We start from the raw sequence: 21,386 nt of genomic DNA, 5'->3' as shown, positions 1-21,386 counted from the left end.
GTGGAGGACAGCTAATATGTCCCCCTGGCACGGGCTTCCCTGCTACTATGGGCTGCCATCCTTATTCCCAGCAGCCACTGAGGTTCTTATTCCCAGCAGTTCAGGGAGGCATGGGCAGCACATCCAGGGAGGGGAGGGATGTGTGGTTTCCATCCCAGTCTATGAAAGCACTTGTACTTCCTCCAGGAAGTTAACTGGCTCCCATGTATCTCTTTGTACACATCACTACAATTCATTCATTAAACAAACATTTATTGAGTGCTTTCTAGGTGCCAGGCACCAAGCCAGGCACTGTTAATACAAAAATTCCAGCACAATCCTTGCCCTCAAGGAGCTTACAGTCTAGTGGGGAGATGACCATTAGGCAGGCAAGTAAGCCCAGAGTGATCTGTGTAGTATGCCAGGGTGGGGGTCAGGAGGAGAGGGTATAGTCAAAGCTCCTCGGAGGAAGTCAAGTCTAAGTTGAGATTTGACAGAGAAAGTACCCTTTCTCTGTGGCCAAAAGAAAGGAGAAATCAGAGTGGCAACGGAGAGCCACTGCATCTCTGGATACAGGAGGCTGGGACCCAGAATGCAAGAAGACAAGTGATGAAACTAGAGAGGTGAGCAGGGACCAGGACACCATGAGTCTCACAAGCCATGCTGAGGGGTCCAGACTTTATCCTGAGGGCAGCAGGGAGCCATGGAAGGTTTTAGGCCAGAGAGTGACTTGATCAACTATGCAATGCATTTTAGGAAGACAGCTCTGGCTACGGGATAGAGAAGCAATAGGAGGCTGTCACGATAATCCAGGTGAAAGATGATGACAGTGGGAGTGGCTCAAATCAAGATGTTCAGGTAGACCTGACCGTTTTGAGAGACTGGATGTGGTGGGCAGAAAGAGAAAACAGGAATAGAAGTTTCCTGTCTGGCTCCTGAGTGATCTCGGGGCCAAGGGAAGTACCCAGAAGGGGCAGGTTCACAGAAGACAGCAAGTACCATCCGGGCTGTGGACCTGAATTGTCTGTGCACACAGAAGGCAGCAAAACTGTGATTCAGGTGATCAGGAAGGATGTTGGGGCTGGAGGTCAACACTAAATTCCTCACAGTCCTTGAAACCATCCAGATGGATGGGCTTCCCTAGGGAGCCCACAGCAGAACCCTGAAAGACCCTACTGTGCATGGGCAAGTGGAGAAGCCTGCACAGGAGCCTGAAAGGAACAGCCAGAGAGGTAGGAGGACAACTAGCCACAGAGGTGCCAGGGAAGTGTCATCCAAGAAGCAAGGGGTGATCAGCCATGTCAAATGCTGCCTAGATCTAGTAAGATAGGAAAGGGGTCTGCTGGATTTAGCAACCTCTGGGAGTACACTGGCAGTAGAGTGGAGGGGGCGAAGCCACATCATCAAGGTGAAGAACCAAGCAGCAGAGGGAGGAGAGTAGGGCCAGCTATCAGTCCAATGGGAGGATAACGCAGGCCGCCAGTGTCCCCTGCCTTGTCTATTCTGGTCTGCATAGGAGAAAAGGGCCTGGCAATCTCGTTCACACTGAGAGAAGACCAACATGTGCTCTTCCTCTCAGGGAAAGGGGAAAGCTGGTATTCTTAAGAGAAGGTAAATGCTAAAGCCAAGGAAATGAAGGGCTATGATGGAACTTCAGGCATGATATAGAGGAAATATTTTCAAGCACGGGGGTTTTTCCAGTGGCTTAAAGGTATCACATGTGTACAGTTCGTCTCTGTACCTGCCGGCCTCACTTTGAGGTATAGAACATGGCCAGAAATGGCTCTCACGGGGGACTTCATTCCAATATGTACTGTTGAGCACTTGCAAGGCACTGTAGTTGGAGTATAAGGTCAACAAATGCAGGTCTGTGCCCAAGACCTGGCCTGCCTTCTTAGAAGGCAGATATATCTCCCCAGGAGCCAAGAGTGCACAGAAGAGGGCCAGGCCTTGGATGCTCTTAGAGTGACAAACAGCTTCTCCCATTAGTCCCATTTCTTTAAAAACAGGCTGCCTGGAAGCTAATTTTTATTTCGTTTCTCCTTGAGCCTAAGATAGTATTCAGCCAGAAACCACTCCTTTTCCCAGAGGAAGATCTATAAATAGGATATTGTAGATGTTCTTCTGAAAATCTAACCCAGTCCTAAATTGTCCCCTCTCCTACTCCCAGTTTGACAGTCACGGAGCCTTGGGGAAAGAGATGGAAGAGAGTGCATCAGAGAGGCTGCCTATAGCCCCACTTCCCACTCCTTGAGCAGGCTCAGTTCCTCACCCCTGCCCCCTTCCCATTAAGGGCCACAAGAACAGTCCCTTGGGAAGGGCAAGACCCAGACCCAGAAAAGGAATCCCTGGAGCAGAAAAGTGAGTCCAGTCCAGGGCAGAAGGTTAGCAGGAAGAAAGGAAGATGAACTGTCAGGGTATTAAGGCAAACAGTGCCACCTAGAAGCTTTATTCAAACGGAAATCCGTACTTGGAGAGAAATCACAGTTCAACAGCAAAAACTATTTCTGTTGGACATGCCAAGCCATGGCCCCTCCCCATGGCCACCTGCCCAGAGAACTTGTCACCATCTGCTCTTCAGCTTCACAGACCCTGCCCTGCCTGCCCCAGCTGGGCCAGAACCTCCTGACCCACCTTTGAAGGGACAGGGGAGGGCTGAGGGATCTCAGCCTCCTGGCTAAGTAGGCTCTGCCACCCTCCTTGGTGCCCTTTGAGGTTACAGCCTCTTGCAGCATCAGATCTGAGCCAAGCTGAGCCCCCCAAGGAGGGTGGGGATGGGGCTTCAGAGTTGAGGGGAGAAAAGCCAGGGCAGGTGGTAGGTGCCTTCCCGACTTCCGGTCCCCACCTGGCATAGAGGCCCAGGGGCCTGACTCTCCTGATCTTGCCCCCACATCCTGCCCGCATCGGGGTCAGTATATCTTCTGACGACTGGGTAGAATGGCCTCTTTGATGAAGGAGAAGACAACCAGGATCCCTAAGCGTTTGCCCCGCTTGCCTTTGGTGAAATAATTGGAGACGACATCATCTGTGGAGACACAGGCAAGAATATGAGAGAGAGAGAGAGAGAGAGACAGAGAGAGAGAGAGAGAGAGAGAGAAAGTGTGTGTGAGTGTGTGTGTGAATACGGCTCTCCCAACCCCGAGCCCAGGTGTCTCCAACACAGGGCTGGACTCCGGTTCCCTCAGTGGATCCCTGCCAACCCAGGGCTTGCTGGCTTGCTCCCACCTCGGCCCCTTACAAATCCCTTCTCACCTCCTGGCTGCATGGTAGAGGGCAGGACATTCTCCCCAGCCGAAAGTGACACAAAAAACGCAAACGGAATTATCCACAGGCAGAAAGTGAAATAGGCCAGGACCTGGCAACAAGAGAGACTGAGAAGAGGGTGTCCCGGAGGTGCCAAGAGTAGGCTAGGTGTGGTCACTGTGTCGGTCAAGAATGCACAGGGGGCCACACCTGATCTCCAAAGGGGGCCCAGGCCTGGGAAGCAGGGAACGCCACCCTCAGACATGGAAATCCTTCTGTGGGGAAAGGTGGAGGCTGAAGATGACTGAATGTGGCCACAAGCCCCACATCTTGGTCACTAGGACAAGCAACTCCCCTGGACTGAAGGAGGCAGACGAAGTCCTAAGCCATGAATGACTGACCCACACTCCCCAAAGAAGTGACCTTGCTCTTCCCAGAGGTTCAAACTGGAGCAGGAGGGTGTGGAGAAATCATGAGAGAAGAAAACTTTGGCAGCCACTGGGAAAAGCTGGGGCTCAGGGGTGCAGTCCATCCCAGCCCTGTAAGGACTGTGTCGGAGAAGGTCACCCTAGTGCCCCTTCCTGACCTCAGGATGACCCCTCCAGGGGGACCCAAAGGACTCACTGAGGAAGAGCAGTGTCCTCCCCGCCTCAGACAAAGGGGCACATTCTGTCCCCATCCACACTGCTTTCTCAAACCATCTATGTTTTGTTTTTTTTCAAACATGTAATCCTTGAACAGATTCAGTTTCAAATCATAGCTAAGTTCACAAAGTAAACCATGCAAGTTCCCTTTTACTACCCTGTCCCTGTTAACAGCTGAATGTGCTGGACACCTCTTACCTCTGAGAAGGGATAATATTCTTCTGCAAAAAACTGAAATGCTAGGTAATGATTCACCACCACTAGTCCTGTTGAGGGAATGAAGAGTCAGTCAGTTTAAGGGGAATAATAGAAAACTGTACTTTTAACTTCACAAGGCCCTCAGAAGTTGGGAGCCTCCACGGAGTTTTAGGCCTGACTTTACACTCAACTCAGAGTAGGCTACTGCCTAGAACTGTTTCCCATCTGCTACAATGGGAGAATGAGCCTCAACCTGCCCCACTGCACGGGGCATTCCAAGTAAAATTAGAAGGTAACAAAGCTCTTTGCATGTTATAAAAATGAGACTTCTATGTTACATAATCCAAAGCATCATGATAATGAACCTCGTTTTTAGTGGATGTGAGTGCTAAAGAAAGCTCTCCCACAGTGACAGGTGGGGAGAAATCACGGGTGTGCAGATTAGATGCCCCTAAGAGGCTCTACTCCAAACTGGGCAGCAGGGAGAAGTCCTGCTCAAATAAAAAGGCTCTCGCTCCTCAGGAATAAAATGGCAAGACTTGCTAGATGCTTTGAGGTACAGTCTTCAGGTTCCTCAGCATTCTGCGGGAGCAGGTCTTTCCCCATCCTGTCCCCAGGTAAGGCATACCGGCGTGAACTCATACGTTCTAGACACACACACACACACACGCACACACAGCCACCCCTCCTTGCTGTGCAACTGAGTTTATAAAAGAGGGCACGTGTGCATATCCTAGACACAGGCTGCTCAAGAGACAGTCATCCCTGCCTGTTCCCATGGTGAGGTGAAGGGCAGGCACCAGAAAGAACATGTCGCCTGAAACTGACTGTCCCCTCAAACACACCTCACAGCAATTCCCATGTCTCCTTTCTTCTCTCCTGCCTCTCCCATTCTAAGGCAAAGACTACAGTTCTGCTATGCCTAGCCACACTCTAGGGCTAAGAGATAATGGGAGGTAGGATAGTGCCTGGTGCCCACAAGATCTTTTGGAAAAACTCTTTTAGACATCAAAAGGCAGATCGAGGGAATGAAGTCAGGGGAGCCTGCTGCTGAGGGGCTGGGGGCAGGACTTCTTCCCTAGGACAGAGGCACCTGCTCTCCATGGACGGGCTCCCTAAACAAACCTCTGCTGAACAAATTCTTTGGTGAAATCACACCAACATCCAAGGAAGAAACCAGTTTTGGCTTTAACAATATGCCCTTTGTGTGGATAATATTCACTCTCCAGGCTCTCTCATAGAAATAGAAAAGTCACTCTAAGAAATCCCCTAACTCCACCTGATACCCTGACTGAAAGCTGGGGTAGCCAGTAATGATGAACAGGAGCAATGGTAATCTTGGCAACCAAATACTTTCCGGAGCCTTTTCCAGGAATATCTGTAAATATCTATACGCACCTACTATATGTCCACTGAGTCTCCCAACAGTTCTTTCAGAAACATCCTCTCTGAACAGATGGAGAAGCTAAGGCCCAGAGAGGGCCAACGATTCCCCAGGGTCAGAAAGCGGTGGCAGGGCAACGCCAAGAAGACTGGGTCCTCCACATCCAGGCTCAAGCCCGAGGCAGCGGCAACCAGTGAGAATGAGATGAGAAGCTGCAGCCGCCAGGAGGCATTCACACCAGGCCAGAGTCTGCCGGGCGCTCACAGCCCCACGAGGCTCCAGTTCTAACCATGACTTTGGGTCAGAGGACTGGACGGAGAGCTGCCTGCCTGCCTACCGGAAGGGCTTTCAGCTTTTTCTGGCCAAGTGGTTTTTTTGAGGCTGGAATTGCTTAGTTGGGGGCCCTGCCTCAGCCAATCCACAACCTCTTTTTTCCCAAACTCTCCTTCAAACTTACCTCTCTGGGAAAGCCCTCCTGTCTGAGCCTCCAGCCCCAACAAATTCTATTCACTAGAGCCAAGGTGGGCTCTAGAGTCCTCAGCAGTAAGAATTGCATCTTCCCAATTAGCCTGGATTCCTGGAGGACTTCAACAATTGGATTCCTTTTTCTGTATCCCCTTTAGTGCCCAGGACGGAGATGGGCACACCCAACCCCTTCAGGGGCCTCCCCAACTCTGTCCCCTCTCACCACACGACAGGATGAAGTTAGGCGAGGTCAGCATGATGAAGGGGAAGGTCTGGAGGAGGCCAAAGTAGACGAGGTTGGTGAATAGGCCCACTCCAATCATGCCGGTGGGGAAGCGCTCAAAGATGTAGAGGCCGATCAGTACAGCAGTGGAGAACTGAAACAACCAGAGGCAGACAATGCAGGGCACTTCTTCCAGGCAACTTTCCTGGACTCACCAACCCCCAGCCCGCTCTGGGCAGCACTAGGTTCATGCTTCAATCTCCTCATTTCACAGGTCTGGCCTCCCCAACTAGATTCTCTGCTCCCAAAAGGCAACTTTTTTTTTTTTTTTGAGACAGAGTCTTACTCTGTCACCCAGGCTGGAGTGCAGTGGTGCGTTCTCCTGGATTCAAGCAATTATCCTGCCTCAGCCTCCTGAGTAGTTGGGACTACAGGCATGCACCACCACGCCCAGCTAATTTTTGTGTCTTTAGTATAGACTGGGTTTCGCCATGTTGGCCAGGTTGGTCTCAAACTTCTGACGGCCTCCCAAAGTGCTGGGATTACAGGTGTGAGCCACCGCACTCAGCCCATTTCTCAAACTTTTTGACAGCAACCCACAGTAAGAAAAACATTTGCCAGGGGCGGTGGCTCACACCTGTAATCCCAGCACTTTGGGAGGCCAAGGCACAGGCAGATCACCTGAAGTTCAAGACCAGCCTGACCAACATGGAGAAACCCCGTCTCTACTAAAAATACAAAATTAGTCAGGCGTGGTGGCACATGCCTATAATCCCAGGTACTCGGGAGGCTGAGGCAGAAGAATCACTTGAACCCAGGAGGCGGAGGTTGTGGTGAGCCAAGATTGTGCCACTGCACTCCAGCGTGGGCAATAAGAGCGAAACTCCGTCTCTCAAAAAAAAAAAAAAAAAAAGAAAAACATTTTACGCTGTGACCCCAACACATATATACATATATATGATCAAAGCTCAAATTTCAATTCTATTTATGTTCCTTTTTTTAAAAAATGCTGATTGTGAACTACTGAATTAACTATACAGCCAAATAATGAATCACGCCTACAGTATGAAAAACACTACTCATAAGGACCTACAGTTGTCAGTGCTTAGCAAATGACAGTTGGCTGCATGAAGGGCTAATTCCTGTGCCAACACCCACAAGCTGGGCCTCTGGAGCAGAGCTGAGGGCTATAGTCTTGTCTCCACTGTGAACTCCCAACCTCAGGCCATGCCCAGAGTGCAAGTGGCTGCTGACACCAGGCAACTTGAGGGGCTGTGGACACTTTCCCGCCAGCAGCACCCTACCCCCAGCCTTTCCTGCAGCTGAAGGAAGTCTGTCCACGAGCAGTCACCCCTATGGCTTTGACATCAGTGGCAACGACGGTGTCTTCAGTAAGAGAAGTCTCCCATGAGACCAGGGGAGAGCAAGACCAGCGAAGCTGTGCCGCTCTTAGGACAAATCACTTGATCCGATTAGAAAGATGGCAATGAACATATACTCAAAACTGTCTTATGGCTCCTCTAAGTTTTAAATGCTGTGAGCAGAGCAAAGGGCTAAAGACAATAGGAGACAGCTAAGCAAAGTCTAATCCATGGTCTTGTCAACAGAGAATGTACACTTGGCTGTCACCTTAAGGACTAGAGGACAAGGCCTGCAGTGAAACAATGCCACTTGGGGAAGGAGCCCAGGGAAGATCTGGGCCCAGGAGTGCAGACCCAAAAGACAGCGTTCAGGGCAAGGAGGTAAGAGTGTATGCTCAGGAAACAGCAGAGACACAGGCCTCATCATTCATGCCAAACTCTCCCCACTTCCTGCTTTTGAGGCAGGGTAAAAAGTGAGGAGGACTCCTGGAGAAAGATGCCACTTACCCAGATCATGTATTTTATGATCCTGCTGGTGGCCACTGTGTATTCTTCTATCAGTTCTGCCAGGTAATAGAGTCCAGCCGCTGCAGGGTGGGAGGCAGGGACACTATCAGTCAGGGTCATTCCCACCATCCTGGTCACCCCTCTCCCTGCAGCCCAGTCCCCATCCACCCTTTATGGACCCCAGAAGGTCAAGAACAAACCAAACATCCCATGTGTTGCCCTTCCAAGTCTGCAGAAGTAAAACTTTCTAAGGGCAACTAAGGAGAAATCTCATCAAAATCAATGAAAGTCTGCATTTGATGCCTCAGTACAATGCTAACCTCTGGTTCAGAAAACAGAATTTCGCGTATACAATAAACACCTGCTGGGCACTTGGCATGAGCCAGGTCCTTGGGCTGAGGATACAGCTGAACAAGACAGACAAGGTCCTCCCCGACCCAGCTTAGGAAAGGGAAAGGGAACAGTAGGGGGAGACAGACAGACGAGTTCAGTGTGAGAAATACTACTTTAGGGAAAGGACAGCGCACTGCTGGACCATCAACCCCTGTGGACTTCCCGGAGAAGATGACATCTCAACTGAGGCCGAATGGGAACTAGTCAGAGGGGAAGTGTCAAAGGTGGAGAGAGCAGCAAGTATGAAGGGCCAGAGGCGCAAAGGAGGCGGTAGGCGTTGGGGAAAAGTTCCGCGCCGCAGGCCAGCGAAGAGTGGGAGCCGCAGCGGTTAGTGGTCCGCAGGCGCGGGCGGGGCATTCGAGCCACCCTTTCCCGGGCACTGCCGGAGCGGACTTTGTGACACCTGGAAGGAGCCGCGGTCAGGCCGGGCTGCCAGGCTCGACAGGAGGGGCAGGATCAGGCGGGATGGGATTGGGGCGGCGAAGGCCAGGAGCGCCGGGCAATGGCCCCACGAGTGGCTCCGAAACCCCCTCGATGCGACCCCCAACGAGCACCGATGCCGGGGCGCGAGCCCGCGCGGGGCGGGGTCGTGCAGTCTCACCGACGGCTAGCGTGATGAAGGCCACCTGGATGAAGAGCGACAGCCAGCTCAGCAGGTACATAAACCACATGGCGCCCCACCCGCCCGCTCCCCGGCCGCCGGGACGGGCCTGCGCGCTTCGGCTCCGGCGACACAGAGCCGCCACCGCCACTGCCGCCGCCTCCCCGCCCCGCGGACCGCAGGACGACGGTGCGCCGCCGCCGAGAGGAGCTCGGCTCGAGTGCAGCCCGGGGCCAGGCCCGCGCTAGCGCCGCCCTCCGGAGAGGAGGGCCAACCGCCGCTGCCCCGCGTTCTCCGACCACCAGGATCCCCCGCTCCACTGACGGGAACGAATGCAGACGGCTGCAGCCGAGGGGAGGCGGGACGGTCCCCAGGGGCGGAGACCAAGCGCCTATACTGGGGATCGGAGTGCAGCCTCCAGTCGCTCCTTGTGCACTCCCGCACCACCCTGGAGGTGGTCCTGGGCCGGACAGGGCAGCCCGACCGCGCACCAGTAACCTCCCCAGAACCTGCCTCTGGGCAGGTTGCGGACAGATCTGTCTCTTGCTATCGCAGGTGGCAGGGACAAAATTATTGAAATTCCTAATATATGCCACGCTCTGTGATAAAGGCGAGGTGTGTTCTTGTTGGAAATCTGAGCAGATGACGTAAATCATTTTATGGATGGGGAAGACCAAAGGAAGTTGCCCTGGGTCATGCACCTAGGAAGCGGCACAATCAGGAGTTGGAGTGATTTTAATCGGTCATCCTCAGGCCTAATTCCCCTCTAGGCTGTTCTTTTGGGGTACGTTCTGCACCTTTGTATCTCCTGCACCTCACCCCGTGCCGGGCACGCAGGGCGTCCGCTAGGAGCTGGATGTATTTACTACACCTTTGGGAGGGTTCCTGAGGGGCACCTGGAACCGGTTAGTTCTTGTGAACAAGTCTCCCATGTAGTGGCCGAGACAGGCATGCAAAATAAAGTATGTAGAGCAAGAGTCTAGTAGGCTTATTTCAGAATCATATTTTTCATGCATAAAAATACATATTTCTAAAAAAACGATTACCATATGATTTAGCAATTCTACTTCTGAGTATATACCCAAAAGAACTGAGAAAGCAGAGACATTTGTACACCAGTATTCGTAGCATTATTCACAATGGTCCGAAGAGGGAGGCAACCCAAATGTCCATCGGCTAACAAAAAGATAGACATAAAGTGCTGTAAACATACAATGGAATATTATCTAGCCTTAAAATGAAGTGAAATTCTGACACATGCTACAACATCAATGAACTCTGAAGGCATGAGTGAAATAAGCTAAGTGAAATAAGCCAAATAGGAAAGGACACACATTGTATGATTCCACTCATGAGGTACCCAGAGTAGTCAAAATCATAGGCAGAAAGTTAAATGGTGCTTGCCAGGGTCTGGGGGACAAAGAACGGGGAGTTACTTTTTAATGGATACAGGGTTTCAGTTTGGGAAGATGAAAAAGTTCTGGAGATGGTTGGTGCTGATGGCATCACAACAGTGTGAATGTGCTTAATGTCACTGAATTGTATACGTAAAAAATGGTTAAAATGGTAAATTTTATGTTATGCATAACTCCCCCCCTCCAAAAAAAAAATACATAAGATTACAAAGCCCACCCTGGCTAACACGGTGAAACCCCGTCTCTATTAAAAATACAAAAAATTTGTCAGGCGTGGTGGGGGGGCGCCTGTAGTCCCAGCTACTCAGGAGGCTGAGGCAGGAGAATAGCGTGAACCCGGGAGGCGGAGCTTGCAGTGAGCCGAGATTGCATCACTGCACTCCAGCCTGGGCTACAGAGCGAGACTCCGTCTCAAGACAAAAAAAAAAAAAAAAAAGATTACAAAGCAGGCTGGGCACAGTGGCTCATGCCTGTAATCCTAACTTTGGGAGGCTGAGGTCGGAGAATCACTTGAGGCCAGGAGTTCAAGACCAGCCTGGGCAACAGAAAATTTTAAAATGGCCAGGCATGGTGGTGTGTACCTGTAGTCCCAGTTACTCTGGGCTGAGGCAGGAGGATTACTTGAGTCCAGGAGATGGCGACGGCAGTGAGCTATGATTGGGCCACTGCATTGCAGCTGGGATGACAGAATGAAAACCTGTCTCAAAAAAAAAAAAAAAAAAAATTACAGTTGCCGGGCGTGGTGGCTCACGCCTGTAATCCCAGCACTTTGGGAGGCCGAGGTGGGCGGATCACAAGGTCAGGAGATCGAGACCATCCTGGCTAACCCGGTGAAACCCTGTCTCCACTAAAAAATACAAAAAAAAAAAAAAAAAAAATTAGCCGGGCATGGTGGCGGGCGCCCGTAGTACCAGCTACTCGGGAGGCTGAGGCAGGAGAATGGCGTGAACCCGGGAGGCGGAGCTTGCAGTGAGCCGAGATGGTGCCACTGCACTCCAGCCTGGGAGACAGAGCGAGACTCCGTCTCAAAAACAACAACAAAAAAACCAAAAAACAAAAACAAAACAAAAGAAAGATTACAAAGCAAACCAATTATATTGAAATGCAAGTATTAAAATATTTTTAGAAAACCAAATGTATTCTGTAATTTATGTGCTTCTTTATTAATATATGACATAAGCAGACCTATTACAAAATCTAATAACTACCTATCACAATGACAAAGTAGGAGTTAGTATAAATGATATTTCAAGATATCATTAATCATATGAGAGAGTTATAGATAAAAATAGAAACTTCTCTCCTTCCAAGTTTTCAGGCTTCTTGAATTTGTCTCCCTAAATTCTATACCTGCTGACTTCTAAGGGGTCCCTGGACCCCCAGTTAAGAATGCCTGAGAGATATGTGTATGGGGTATGGTGGGGTGGCTCACACCTATAATCCTAGCACTTTGGGAGGCCTAGGCAGGAGGATTACTTGAGCCTAGGAGTTCGAGATTGACCTAGACAACAAAGTGAGACCCCATATCTACAAAAAATTTAGAAATTATGCAAGTGCAATGGTGCCTGTAGTCTTGGCTACTCGGGAGTCTGAGGTGGGAGATTGCTTGAGCCTGGGAGTTCAAGGTTGCAGTGAGCCAGGATCACACCACTGCACTCCAGCCTGGGTGACAGAGTGAGACCTTAAAGGCTATATGCTTTTTTTTTTTTTTCTTTTTTGAGATGGAGTCTTGTTCTGTTGCCCAGGCTGGAGTGCAGTGGCATGATTTCAGCTCACTGCAACCTCTGCCTCCTGGGTTCAATAGATTCTCCTGCCCCAGTCTCCCGAGCAGTTGGGATTACAGGTGCTTGCCACCACACCCAGCTAATTTTTGTATTTTTGTAGAGATGGGATTTCGCCATGTTGGCCAGGCTGGTCTTGAACTCCTGACCTCAAGTAATCCACCCACCTTGGCCTCCCAAAGTGCTGGGATTACAAGTATGAGCCACTGCACCCAGCCTCACCATATGCTTATTTACAAGGCTTTTCACTGCAGCACTGTAGGAGACTGAGAACAACCTAAGTGTTCATTGACAAGAAACTGGTTAAGTATATTTTGGTACATCATAAAACCAAGCCCTAAAAGCCAATGAGGGTGTTCTTTATGTACCTATATAGGACTATTTTTTTAAAAAAGCAAAAGAATGGGGAGAAATAATCTATATACACATTTTTTACAGGGAGGGACAGGGTCTCACTCTGTCACCCAGGCTGGAGCACAGTGACAAGATCATAGTTCACTGCACCCTCAACCCCCAGGGTTCAAGAGATCCTCCCACCTCAGCCTCTCAAGTAGCTGGTACTACAAGTGCATGCCATAACACCTGGCTGATGTTTTTATTTTTATTTTTTGTACAGATGAGGTCTCACTATGCTGTCCAGGCTGGTCTTGAACTCCTGGGCTCAAGCAATGCTCCTGCCACAGCCTCCCAAAGTAGTACTTTGGGAACACAGGCATGAGCCCCATCACCCAGGCTACACATTTCTTTCTATAAAATATCTCTGGAAGGATACATTAGAAAACAGTAATATTGCTTGCTTCCTAGGAAGAGAAGGGGTGGGGTTTGAGAGTAGGAAACGGCATTCCCACTGTATGTCTTTTTATATCCTTAAAACATTGAACTATGTAAAGATATGGAAAGGTGTTACCTATTCATAAATGAAGTTTAAAATTAAAATGTTCATAATATGATGCACCTGCTAGGATGTCTCCAATTTCCTGTTGTTACCCAGTGCCTATGTGAGGAAAAACCACTGAGTGGTGCCTTACTGGTAAGTTTGCTAACCTTGGGTCATGGAACTTGGTCATCCCTAATTGTTCCAATAGGGGGGCTTCATGTCCAGATCTTTTCTACTGAGGAGTTTGTATTGGAGACACAGAAGCATCAGTGAGTAGAGGCACAGTAAAGTCTCTCTCTCTCTCTCTCTCTCTCTCTCTCTCTCCCCCTCTCTTATTTATTTACTTATTTGACAGAGTCTTGCTCTGTTGCCCAGGCTGGAGTGCAGTGGCACGATCTCAGCTCACTGCAACCTCCGCTTCCTAGGTTCAAGCGATTCTCCTGCCTCAGCCTCCCAAGCAGCTGGGATTACAGGCATTCGCCACCACGCCCAGATAATTTTTGTATTTTTAGTAGAGATGGAGTTTCACCATGATGGCCAGGCTGGCCTCAAGTGATCCACCTGCCTCAGCCTCCCAAAGTGCTGGGATTACAAGCATGAGCCACCACACCCAACCAGTAAAGTCTCAATTGGTCTTTTTTTTTTTTTTTTCCCTAAACATCTTCCCAGGGAAGGAGGAAACTATAAAAATATCCCCCATCCCTCTCCAGAATTGTAGATAAGGGAAACTGGAGTCCCCAAAAGGTTAAGTGCTTTTACCTTCACACCAGTCTTGTTTTTCCAGGGCTGGGCACTTTCACTTCCCCACAGTTTTAAAGCCAAAAGTAGCCTGAGAGAGGTAAGGCTGAGGATTCGAATTTCCTCCAACAGCAGGAAGAGAGAAGCCACCATTTCCTGAAAGTGGTGAGAAGTCAGCTCCACCTGACCCAACAGGACAGGGCGGGGCTCAGGGAGGGTCCTCAGGCTGTGTTTAGGGAAGGAGTTACCAGGGGAGCAAACCCAGGCCTTTCCTGAAGGAGGGAACAAAGGATAGCAGGGCCACCACACCCAATTCAAGGGACTCATTTCAAGAGTCAAAGGGTTTGGAAGTTCAAAGGTGACTGATCAGTTTGTTGATTTATATACTGACAGGTGGATGGGCATGGTGGCTCACATCTGTAATTCCAGCAATTTGGGCACCGAGGCAGGAGGATTGCTTGAGCCCAGGAATTCAAGACTAGCCTGGGCAACATAGTGGGACCCCATCTCTACAAGAAATAAAAAAAAATTAGCTGGGCATGGTGGCACACACTTGTGGTCCTAGCTACTTGAGAGGCTCAGTTGGGAGGATCCTTTGAACCCAGGGGGTCAAGCCTGCAGTGAGCCATGTTTGCACCACTGCCCTCCAGCCTGAGTGACAGAGTGAGACCTTGTCTCCAAAAAAAACTCCACGAGGGCCAGGCACAGTGGCTCATGCCTGTAATTCCAGCACTTTGAGAAGCTGAGGCCGGCGGATCACCTGAGGTTAGGAGTTCGAGACCAGCTTGAACAACATGGAGAAACCCCCGTCTGTACTAAAAATACAAAAAATTAGCCAGGCTTGGTAGCACATGCCTGTAATCCCAGGTACTCAGGAGGCTGAGGCAAGAGAATCACTTGAACCCAGGAAGCAGAGGTTGCAGTGAGCCAAGATCGCGCCATTGCACTACAGCCGGAGCAACAAGAGCGAAACTCCGTCTCAAGAAAAAAAAAAAAGAAAAGAAAAAAACCCAAATGTTACCATTAAATGTTTGTAGGGCGGGGGACCAATTCCATATATTTCATGAGAGGGTTCTAGGGGAAACTAGTTATTTCAACATAATCGGCATCTCTACTTGAGAAAACAAAGACCAAATTGCTTTTCAGCTTTTTGGCTAAGATGAAGTGCAGAAAGCAATGATTGCTAGCATTTATAGTGTTCTTTCTCTGTGTCAGACCTGTTCTAACTGATTTGTATGTACTAACCTATTTAATACACACATCTAGCACAGGCGATACTATTACTGTCTCCATCACAGATAAGAAACCAAGGCACTTAGAGGTTCAATATCTTGTCCAAAGTCACACCACTAATATTTTAAGCAGCCAGGGCTCAAACCCGGGCAGGCTGGCTCCGGAGTCCACATGTTTTCTCTGGTCTTTCTGAGTTGAGTCACCTGCCTTTGCAGTTACGGTGATTCTGGCTGCCTTGTCATCAGGTGCCATTTGGCCAGTGGGCTGGGTCCTGCCTCATCTCCCTGCAGGCTGCCTGGTCCCCTGGGCTTTTCCTCTTCTCCCCGTGCCTTTATCCTTGCAGGAACAAATGAACACACCTTAGGGTTCTGGCTCTGACCACCCCTGGTCACTTTTGGTTCCCTCCACTGTCTTCACCCACTCCCCTTCTCATTCTAACAGACTTACATATTCACTATGCCTGAGGCCAAGGATATCCTTAGTAGGATCTGTGGTCCCAGTGGTCCACCCACACGGTGGGGACCTGCACATCCCCAGGGGCTGGGAAGGTGCAGACAGGTGGAAGTAGGAGGCAGTAGGGCCAGGAGTCGGCCGCCAAAGTTCCCCTTGCCGGACTGTGTGGGCTGCTGCCCTCTAGTGGCGACCAGAGGAGCTGGCGAGGACCAAAGACCGGTTCATCGCTTACGGAAAGGAGTTTTGAGAGACAATTGGGACCCCACTATCCGGCTCATGAAGGCCAGGTGGGCAGGCCCCGAGAGTACACATAGCAGACACCCATCCGCCACACACACACAGTACACACAATTGTAGAGAGGGTCCACCTCGGCATCGGGGCTCCTGCTGCCCCGGCATGGTCTGGCTATAGACGATGGTTGTGAGACATGGCAGAGACAGGCCTGGAGGCCCAGGGCCCGCCCTCTGCCTAGTCCTCTCCTCCCACTGTGTAGCTCTTACGTTGAGCTGAACTCCTTCCCCACCAACTCCCCAGGCCTCCCAGGAGCGCAGCGTTGGGGTAGGAAGAGCTGAGGAGAGAGGTTACCACCTGCCCCACTGCACCCTAACACATGCCATCCACCACACGATGTCCCCTCTTTAAGGTGCCACATGCCGGGGGAAATTTTTTCTGTGATGGCCCCTGTAGTTGGCAGGTGTGTTGCTTGGCACCCCACCTCTAAGATCTTGGTTCTGCAGCCGGTTAGCAAGACCAAAATTCTAGTGAGAGAAAAACTACAATGAAAAACAATGACCCCTGCTATGTCCAGATAATCCATATGTCCAAGGAACCTAGGCCTCCCGACCTGGTTTCTACACGGTGCCGGCGCCTTACCCTGGCAGCTGCCGCAGGGTCCTGGCACCCCTCCTCCATCCCTGTCATGTGCCTGGGGCCCGACCTCAGGTGGCTGGGTTAAAGAGCTTTCTAGTGACAAGTCCTCAAAGGGCACTGTTAATTGTCTCAACATTGTCTTCAGCTAAACTGCTAGAGGACAAAGGGCAGGGGGTGGGGCGGGGGTGAAGGGGTGGGGCTGAGGAATGACAAGAAGGAAAGGGTGGGGAGGGAAGCACCCACACATATGCACGCACACGCATACATGCGCACACACACACGCACACACACATGCATGCACACGCATGCAGCAGAGCCCCTGAGCAGGGCTGTTCTAGTCCCACAGCCTGGGGTGCAGGGAGGTGAGCAGCTGGCTGATGGAAGTCCAGCCACCCTGGGCTAGCAGCTCCTATCCTGAGGCAGCCCCATTAGCCAGGACAGCAAAGAGCCATTCACGGTCACTCCTGTCATTAGCATAACGCGGATCACTGGAATCTCGGCTGCAGTGTCTCTCTGTCTTTATCCAAGCAGCTCCAGGGGGTCCTCCCATGACAGGAATTCCTGATGAGAAGAAAAGGTGCAGCTCTCTCTGACAAGCTAGCTCCCCTCCTCAGAAAAAAAGAAAGAAAGAAAGAGAAGAGATGACATTGAATGTATCAGAGAACTAAGAAATGCTGCCAGCCTGAGCAACTTCTCCAGCTGGGGCGACAGAGCAAGACCATGTCTCAAACAAACAAACAAACGAAAAAAGAAATTTCTGGATCAGGTGGATGCTAGCTCTACATTCCACTTCACAACCAGACCCTACATCAGCCTGTATTTGAACACCATGGCAATTCACTATCCCATGATCTGTGAGGAAATTTTTCCTTACACTAAACAGATTGGTCCAGTTTCCCCACTTGGGACTGCCCAGAAAAAGCCTATATATCTAATATAATGTATTATAAATAAATGATATTTGTTGGACATGTCTTTTGCCAGGCACTGGGTTAGGTCCTTTATACACTCTCTTGTTTAAACCACAATACTTCTATAAAGTAGATATTAGTAGTAGTAGTAGTAGTGGTATTGAGACAGAGTCTCGCTCTGTCGCCCAGGCTGGAGTCCAGTAGCATGATCACGGCTCACTGCAGCGTTGACATTCCCAGGTTCAGGTGATTCTCCTACCTCCGCCTCCCGAGACGCTGGGACTACAAGAGTATGCCACCATGCCTGGCTGGTTTTTGTATTTTTTTGTAGAGACAAGAATTTGCCATGTTTCCCAGGCTGGTCTTGAACTCCTGGGGCTCAAGCAATCTGCCTACATTGGCCTCCCCAAGTGCTGGAATTACAGGCATGAGCCACCCACCCAGCCAAAATAGGTATCCATTAGATCCATTTTACAGAGGAGGAATCTGAGGCACAGAGAAGTTAGGTAACAGCTAGCAAGTCCCAGGTAGGGCAATCCATACTACTATACTCATGACACGACGGGACTTTTAGTGCTAAAGCCAGGAAAACCACTGGCATACTGGGACAAGTTGGACACTCCAGTCGCCAGTCTTCCTGGCAATAGCATCCACATGCTTACCCACTGAAATACACTGCCTCGGAACGTCCACTCTTCACGTTTCTCACACGCACACGCATGCAGGCACGCACACACGGCCCCCATCTTCTTCCAGACCACGTCTCACCTTTTCACAGCCATTCTTCATTTGATACTAGTGCCAGTCCCTTTGCCAGCCTCCTCCCTCTCTCTCCAGTGTTTCCTGGGCAGCATGTCCATCCCTCCCGGTGCAGTTCCCCCACATCTTGTGCAGAGTCAGATGCTGACAATCAAGGGGACCATGTTCATAGGTTGAGGGTTTGTGTCCAATGTCCTCTTTTCCTTTTTTCCTTCCCAGCAGAGCCTCTATTTTGTTTAGAGCAGCAGTGTGCCCTGCTTTTAAAAAGACAAACATAAAATAGAACAACTGTCCATATCACCCTCAGCCCAACCACTGGAGGAAGGACGTCTGATTCTGGGGCAGTGGGCGGTGGCGGGAGGAGGAAAATGCACAGTGAATCTCAAATCCAAACAACACGTTAGGATGGTCTCCCTTGGGGGTCCTTCCATGCCTTGGCATTCTCCACTCCACCCAGACAGAGGGGAGAGAGCTGGTTGCTGTCTTCTCTTTCTGGGGAGTTCTTGCCTCAGACACAGAATCCCCCTTCACCCATTACCACCTGCCCACCTGAAAAACGCCCACTCATTTCTCAAAGCCCAGCTCAAATAGTTCCTGAGCAGGCCATGGAGTGTCCTCATGTCTGTGTCCACAGTAGCCAGCACAGGGCCTGGCATGAAGAGGGGCGTGAGGTGGGCAGGAGTTATCCTGCCTATGGGGATGGCCCCTGAAGCCATATTTCTGCCAGGTCACCCTCCCTCCATTAGAGGTGGAGATCCTTGACCCAAGCTGGCTAAATGGGCTCTTTCCCACAACTGGAGAGCAGAACTGAGCGAGGCCAGATTGGCCTGTGTGCAGTGTGTGGCACTGAACCATCTTAATGGCAGCTTGTGAGCCCTGTGGTGGCCATTTATGCCATGTGGAAATGACGGAGGAAGTCAGTCTATGGTGAGAAGGCCCTAGCTGATGCTTGCGAGGAGGGTGTCTCACGTGTCCGTGTGAAGAGACCACCAAACAGGCTTTGTGTGAGCAACAAGGCTGTTTATTTCACCTGGGTGCAGGCGGGCTGAGTCCAAAAAGAGAGTCAGCAAAGGGTGTTGGGATTATCATTAGTTCTTATAGATTTTGGGGTAGGCGGTGGAGTTAAGAGCAATGTTTTGGGGGCAGGGGGTGGATCTCACAAAGTACATTCTCAAGGGTGGGGAGAATTACAAAGAACCTTCTTAAGGCTGGGGGAGATTGCAAAGTACATTGATCAGTTAGGGTGGGACAGAAACAAATCACAATGGTGGAATGTCATCAGTTAAGGCTATTTTCACTTCTGTGGAAGGCCTGACAGAGGGAACGGTCAGTGGGGTGTGGCCTCGGCCTTACAGACCCTTCCTGTTCCGGCTGCTCCCTGCACCCTTGGGTTCTTGAGGCACTACTATGTTTCTATTTTTTCTTTTTTCTTTTTTTTTTTTTTGAGACGGAGTCTCACTCTGTCACCCAGGCTGGAGTGCAGTGGCCGGATCTCAGCTCACTGCAAGCTCCGCCTCCTGGGTTTACACCATTCTCCTGCCTCAGCCTCCCGAGTAACTGGGACTATAGGTGTCCACCACCTCGCCCGGCTAGTTTTTGCTATTTTTTTTAGTAGAGACGGGGTTTCACCGTGTTAGCCAGGATGGTCTCGATCTCCTGACCTCATGATCCGCCCGTCTCGGCCTCCCAAAGTGCTGGGATTACAGGCTTGAGCCACTGCGCCCAGCCCTGAGTTTCTATTTCTTGCAACTCAAGAGTCCTAGCCGGGCGCAGTGGCTCACGCCTGTAATCCCACCACTTTGGGAGGCCGAGACGGGCGGATCATGAGGTCAGGAGATCGAGACCATCCTGGCTAACACGGTGAAACCCCGTCTCTACTAAAAATACAAAAAATTAGCCAGGCATGGTGGCAGGCGCCTGTAGTCCCAGCTACTCGGGAGGCTGAGGCAGAAGAATGGCATGAACCCGGGAGGCAGAGCTTGCAGTGAGTCGAGATCACGCCACTGCACTCCAGCCTGGGTGACAGAGTGAGACGCGGTCTCAATAAAAAAAGAGTCCTAACTGCTCCAGGGGAGGAGGTTCCCAGGGCTCAACAGATGCTGACCCAGAGTTTGGGCCCTACCTGTCCCACAGCCAGCCGTACCAATGTCCCGTCATTGTCCCCCAACTCCCAGTCTGGTAGCTCTCAGCTGGGGCTGTACATTGTAGTTACCTAAGACAGGTTGAATCAGACTCTCTAGGACGGTCTCCAGCAGCTCTTCAAGTCAACCTGCTTTCACAGGGCCACATCCCATTTCCTCAGGGCTTCCACAGGGCAGCCAGGATGGAACACAGCCCTAGGGAAGGAGGAGCACAGGAGAGCACCGGCCACTGGAGTCCTGAGCACCAACACCCGCCTTTTCCCATGCAGAGCTGTAGAGATGACAGCAGTGGAGGGGCCTGCAAGTGAGGCCAGCCCTGCCCAGCCTGCCCTTCCTCCTCTACCTCCTAACCCAACCCAGCAAGGGTGAGCCCTGGAGCTGTCCTGGTCCCACCCACCACTCACATGCATGACACACTGAATTATAGGCATAAGCCACCACACCCAGCCAAAATAGGTATCCATTAGATCCATTTTACAGAGGAGGAATCTGAGGCACAGAGAAGTTAGGTAACAGCTAGCAAGTCCCAGGTAGGGCAACCAACCATACTGGTATACTCATGCCACTGAACTTTCAGTGCTAAAGCCAGGAAAGCCACTGGCATACTGGGACAAGTTGGTCACTCCAGTCGCCCGTCTTCCTGGCAATAGCATCCACATGCTTACCCACTGAAATACACTGCCTCGGAACGTCCACTCTTCACGTTTCTCACATGCACACGCACGCAGGCACGCACACAGCCCCCAAGTCTTCTTCCAGACCACGTCTTTTCACAGCCATTCTTCATATGAGACAAGTGCCAGTCCCTTTGCCAGCCTCCTCCCTTTTTCACCAGCGTTTCCTGGGCAGCATGTCCATCCCTCCCGGTGTAGCTCCCCCCATGTCTTGCACAGGGTCAGAGTCAGCCATGACACTCTGAGTCACAGCTCTGAAACTCTGAAGAGTCCTATCCATCCTGTGTCCCTGCCTCCTGTGCATACCCCTCCTGTGCATACACCCGTGATCACTCCACGAGCCCTTCCTGCCCCTTCTCTCTGCCTATCCAGCTATCAGTCTTTCAAGACCTAGGTAACATCCCTGCCTCCAGGAAGCCTTCCCGACTGCTCCAGTCCATTCTAACCCTTTCTTCTCTAGCTTCCTGTTTGCAACCAGCATTCACGGTCCTCATCAGACATACTCACTGATTCCCTGTGACTTCTGCTGTTTCTT

The 21,386-nt window shown here is 50.8% G+C and overlaps 1 protein-coding gene across 4 annotated transcripts; it reads right to left on the bottom strand.

The window, feature by feature from the left end:
- Nucleotides 1-235: 235 nt before the first annotated feature.
- TEX261 (testis expressed 261) lies at nucleotides 236-10,843 on the bottom strand. Of its 4 annotated transcripts, XM_015433429.3 has the most exons (6): nucleotides 8,999-9,176; nucleotides 8,005-8,084; nucleotides 6,137-6,290; nucleotides 4,065-4,132; nucleotides 3,232-3,334; nucleotides 236-3,004 (listed from the first exon to the last, which is right to left on the bottom strand). In XM_015433429.3, the coding sequence occupies exons 1-6, from the start codon at nucleotides 9,066-9,068 to the stop codon at nucleotides 2,889-2,891; spliced, it is 591 nt and encodes a 196-aa protein (XP_015288915.1). In that variant the 5' UTR covers nucleotides 9,069-9,176; the 3' UTR covers nucleotides 236-2,888. The 4 variants fall into 4 exon arrangements, with proteins under 4 accessions (XP_015288915.1, XP_073867682.1, XP_073867684.1 ...); XM_074011581.1 differs by lacking the exon at nucleotides 6,137-6,290 and having other exon boundaries at nucleotides 8,999-10,843; XM_074011583.1 differs by lacking the exon at nucleotides 3,232-3,334.
- Between the last annotated feature and the right edge of the window lie 10,543 nt (nucleotides 10,844-21,386).

The sequence above is a fragment of the Macaca fascicularis genome, chromosome 13, assembly GCF_037993035.2.
Source record: "Macaca fascicularis isolate 582-1 chromosome 13, T2T-MFA8v1.1".
Taxonomy (NCBI): domain Eukaryota; kingdom Metazoa; phylum Chordata; class Mammalia; order Primates; family Cercopithecidae; genus Macaca; species Macaca fascicularis.
The sequence above is the reverse complement of the archived record's forward strand: the minus strand, read 5'-3'. Positions and strand labels throughout refer to the sequence as shown.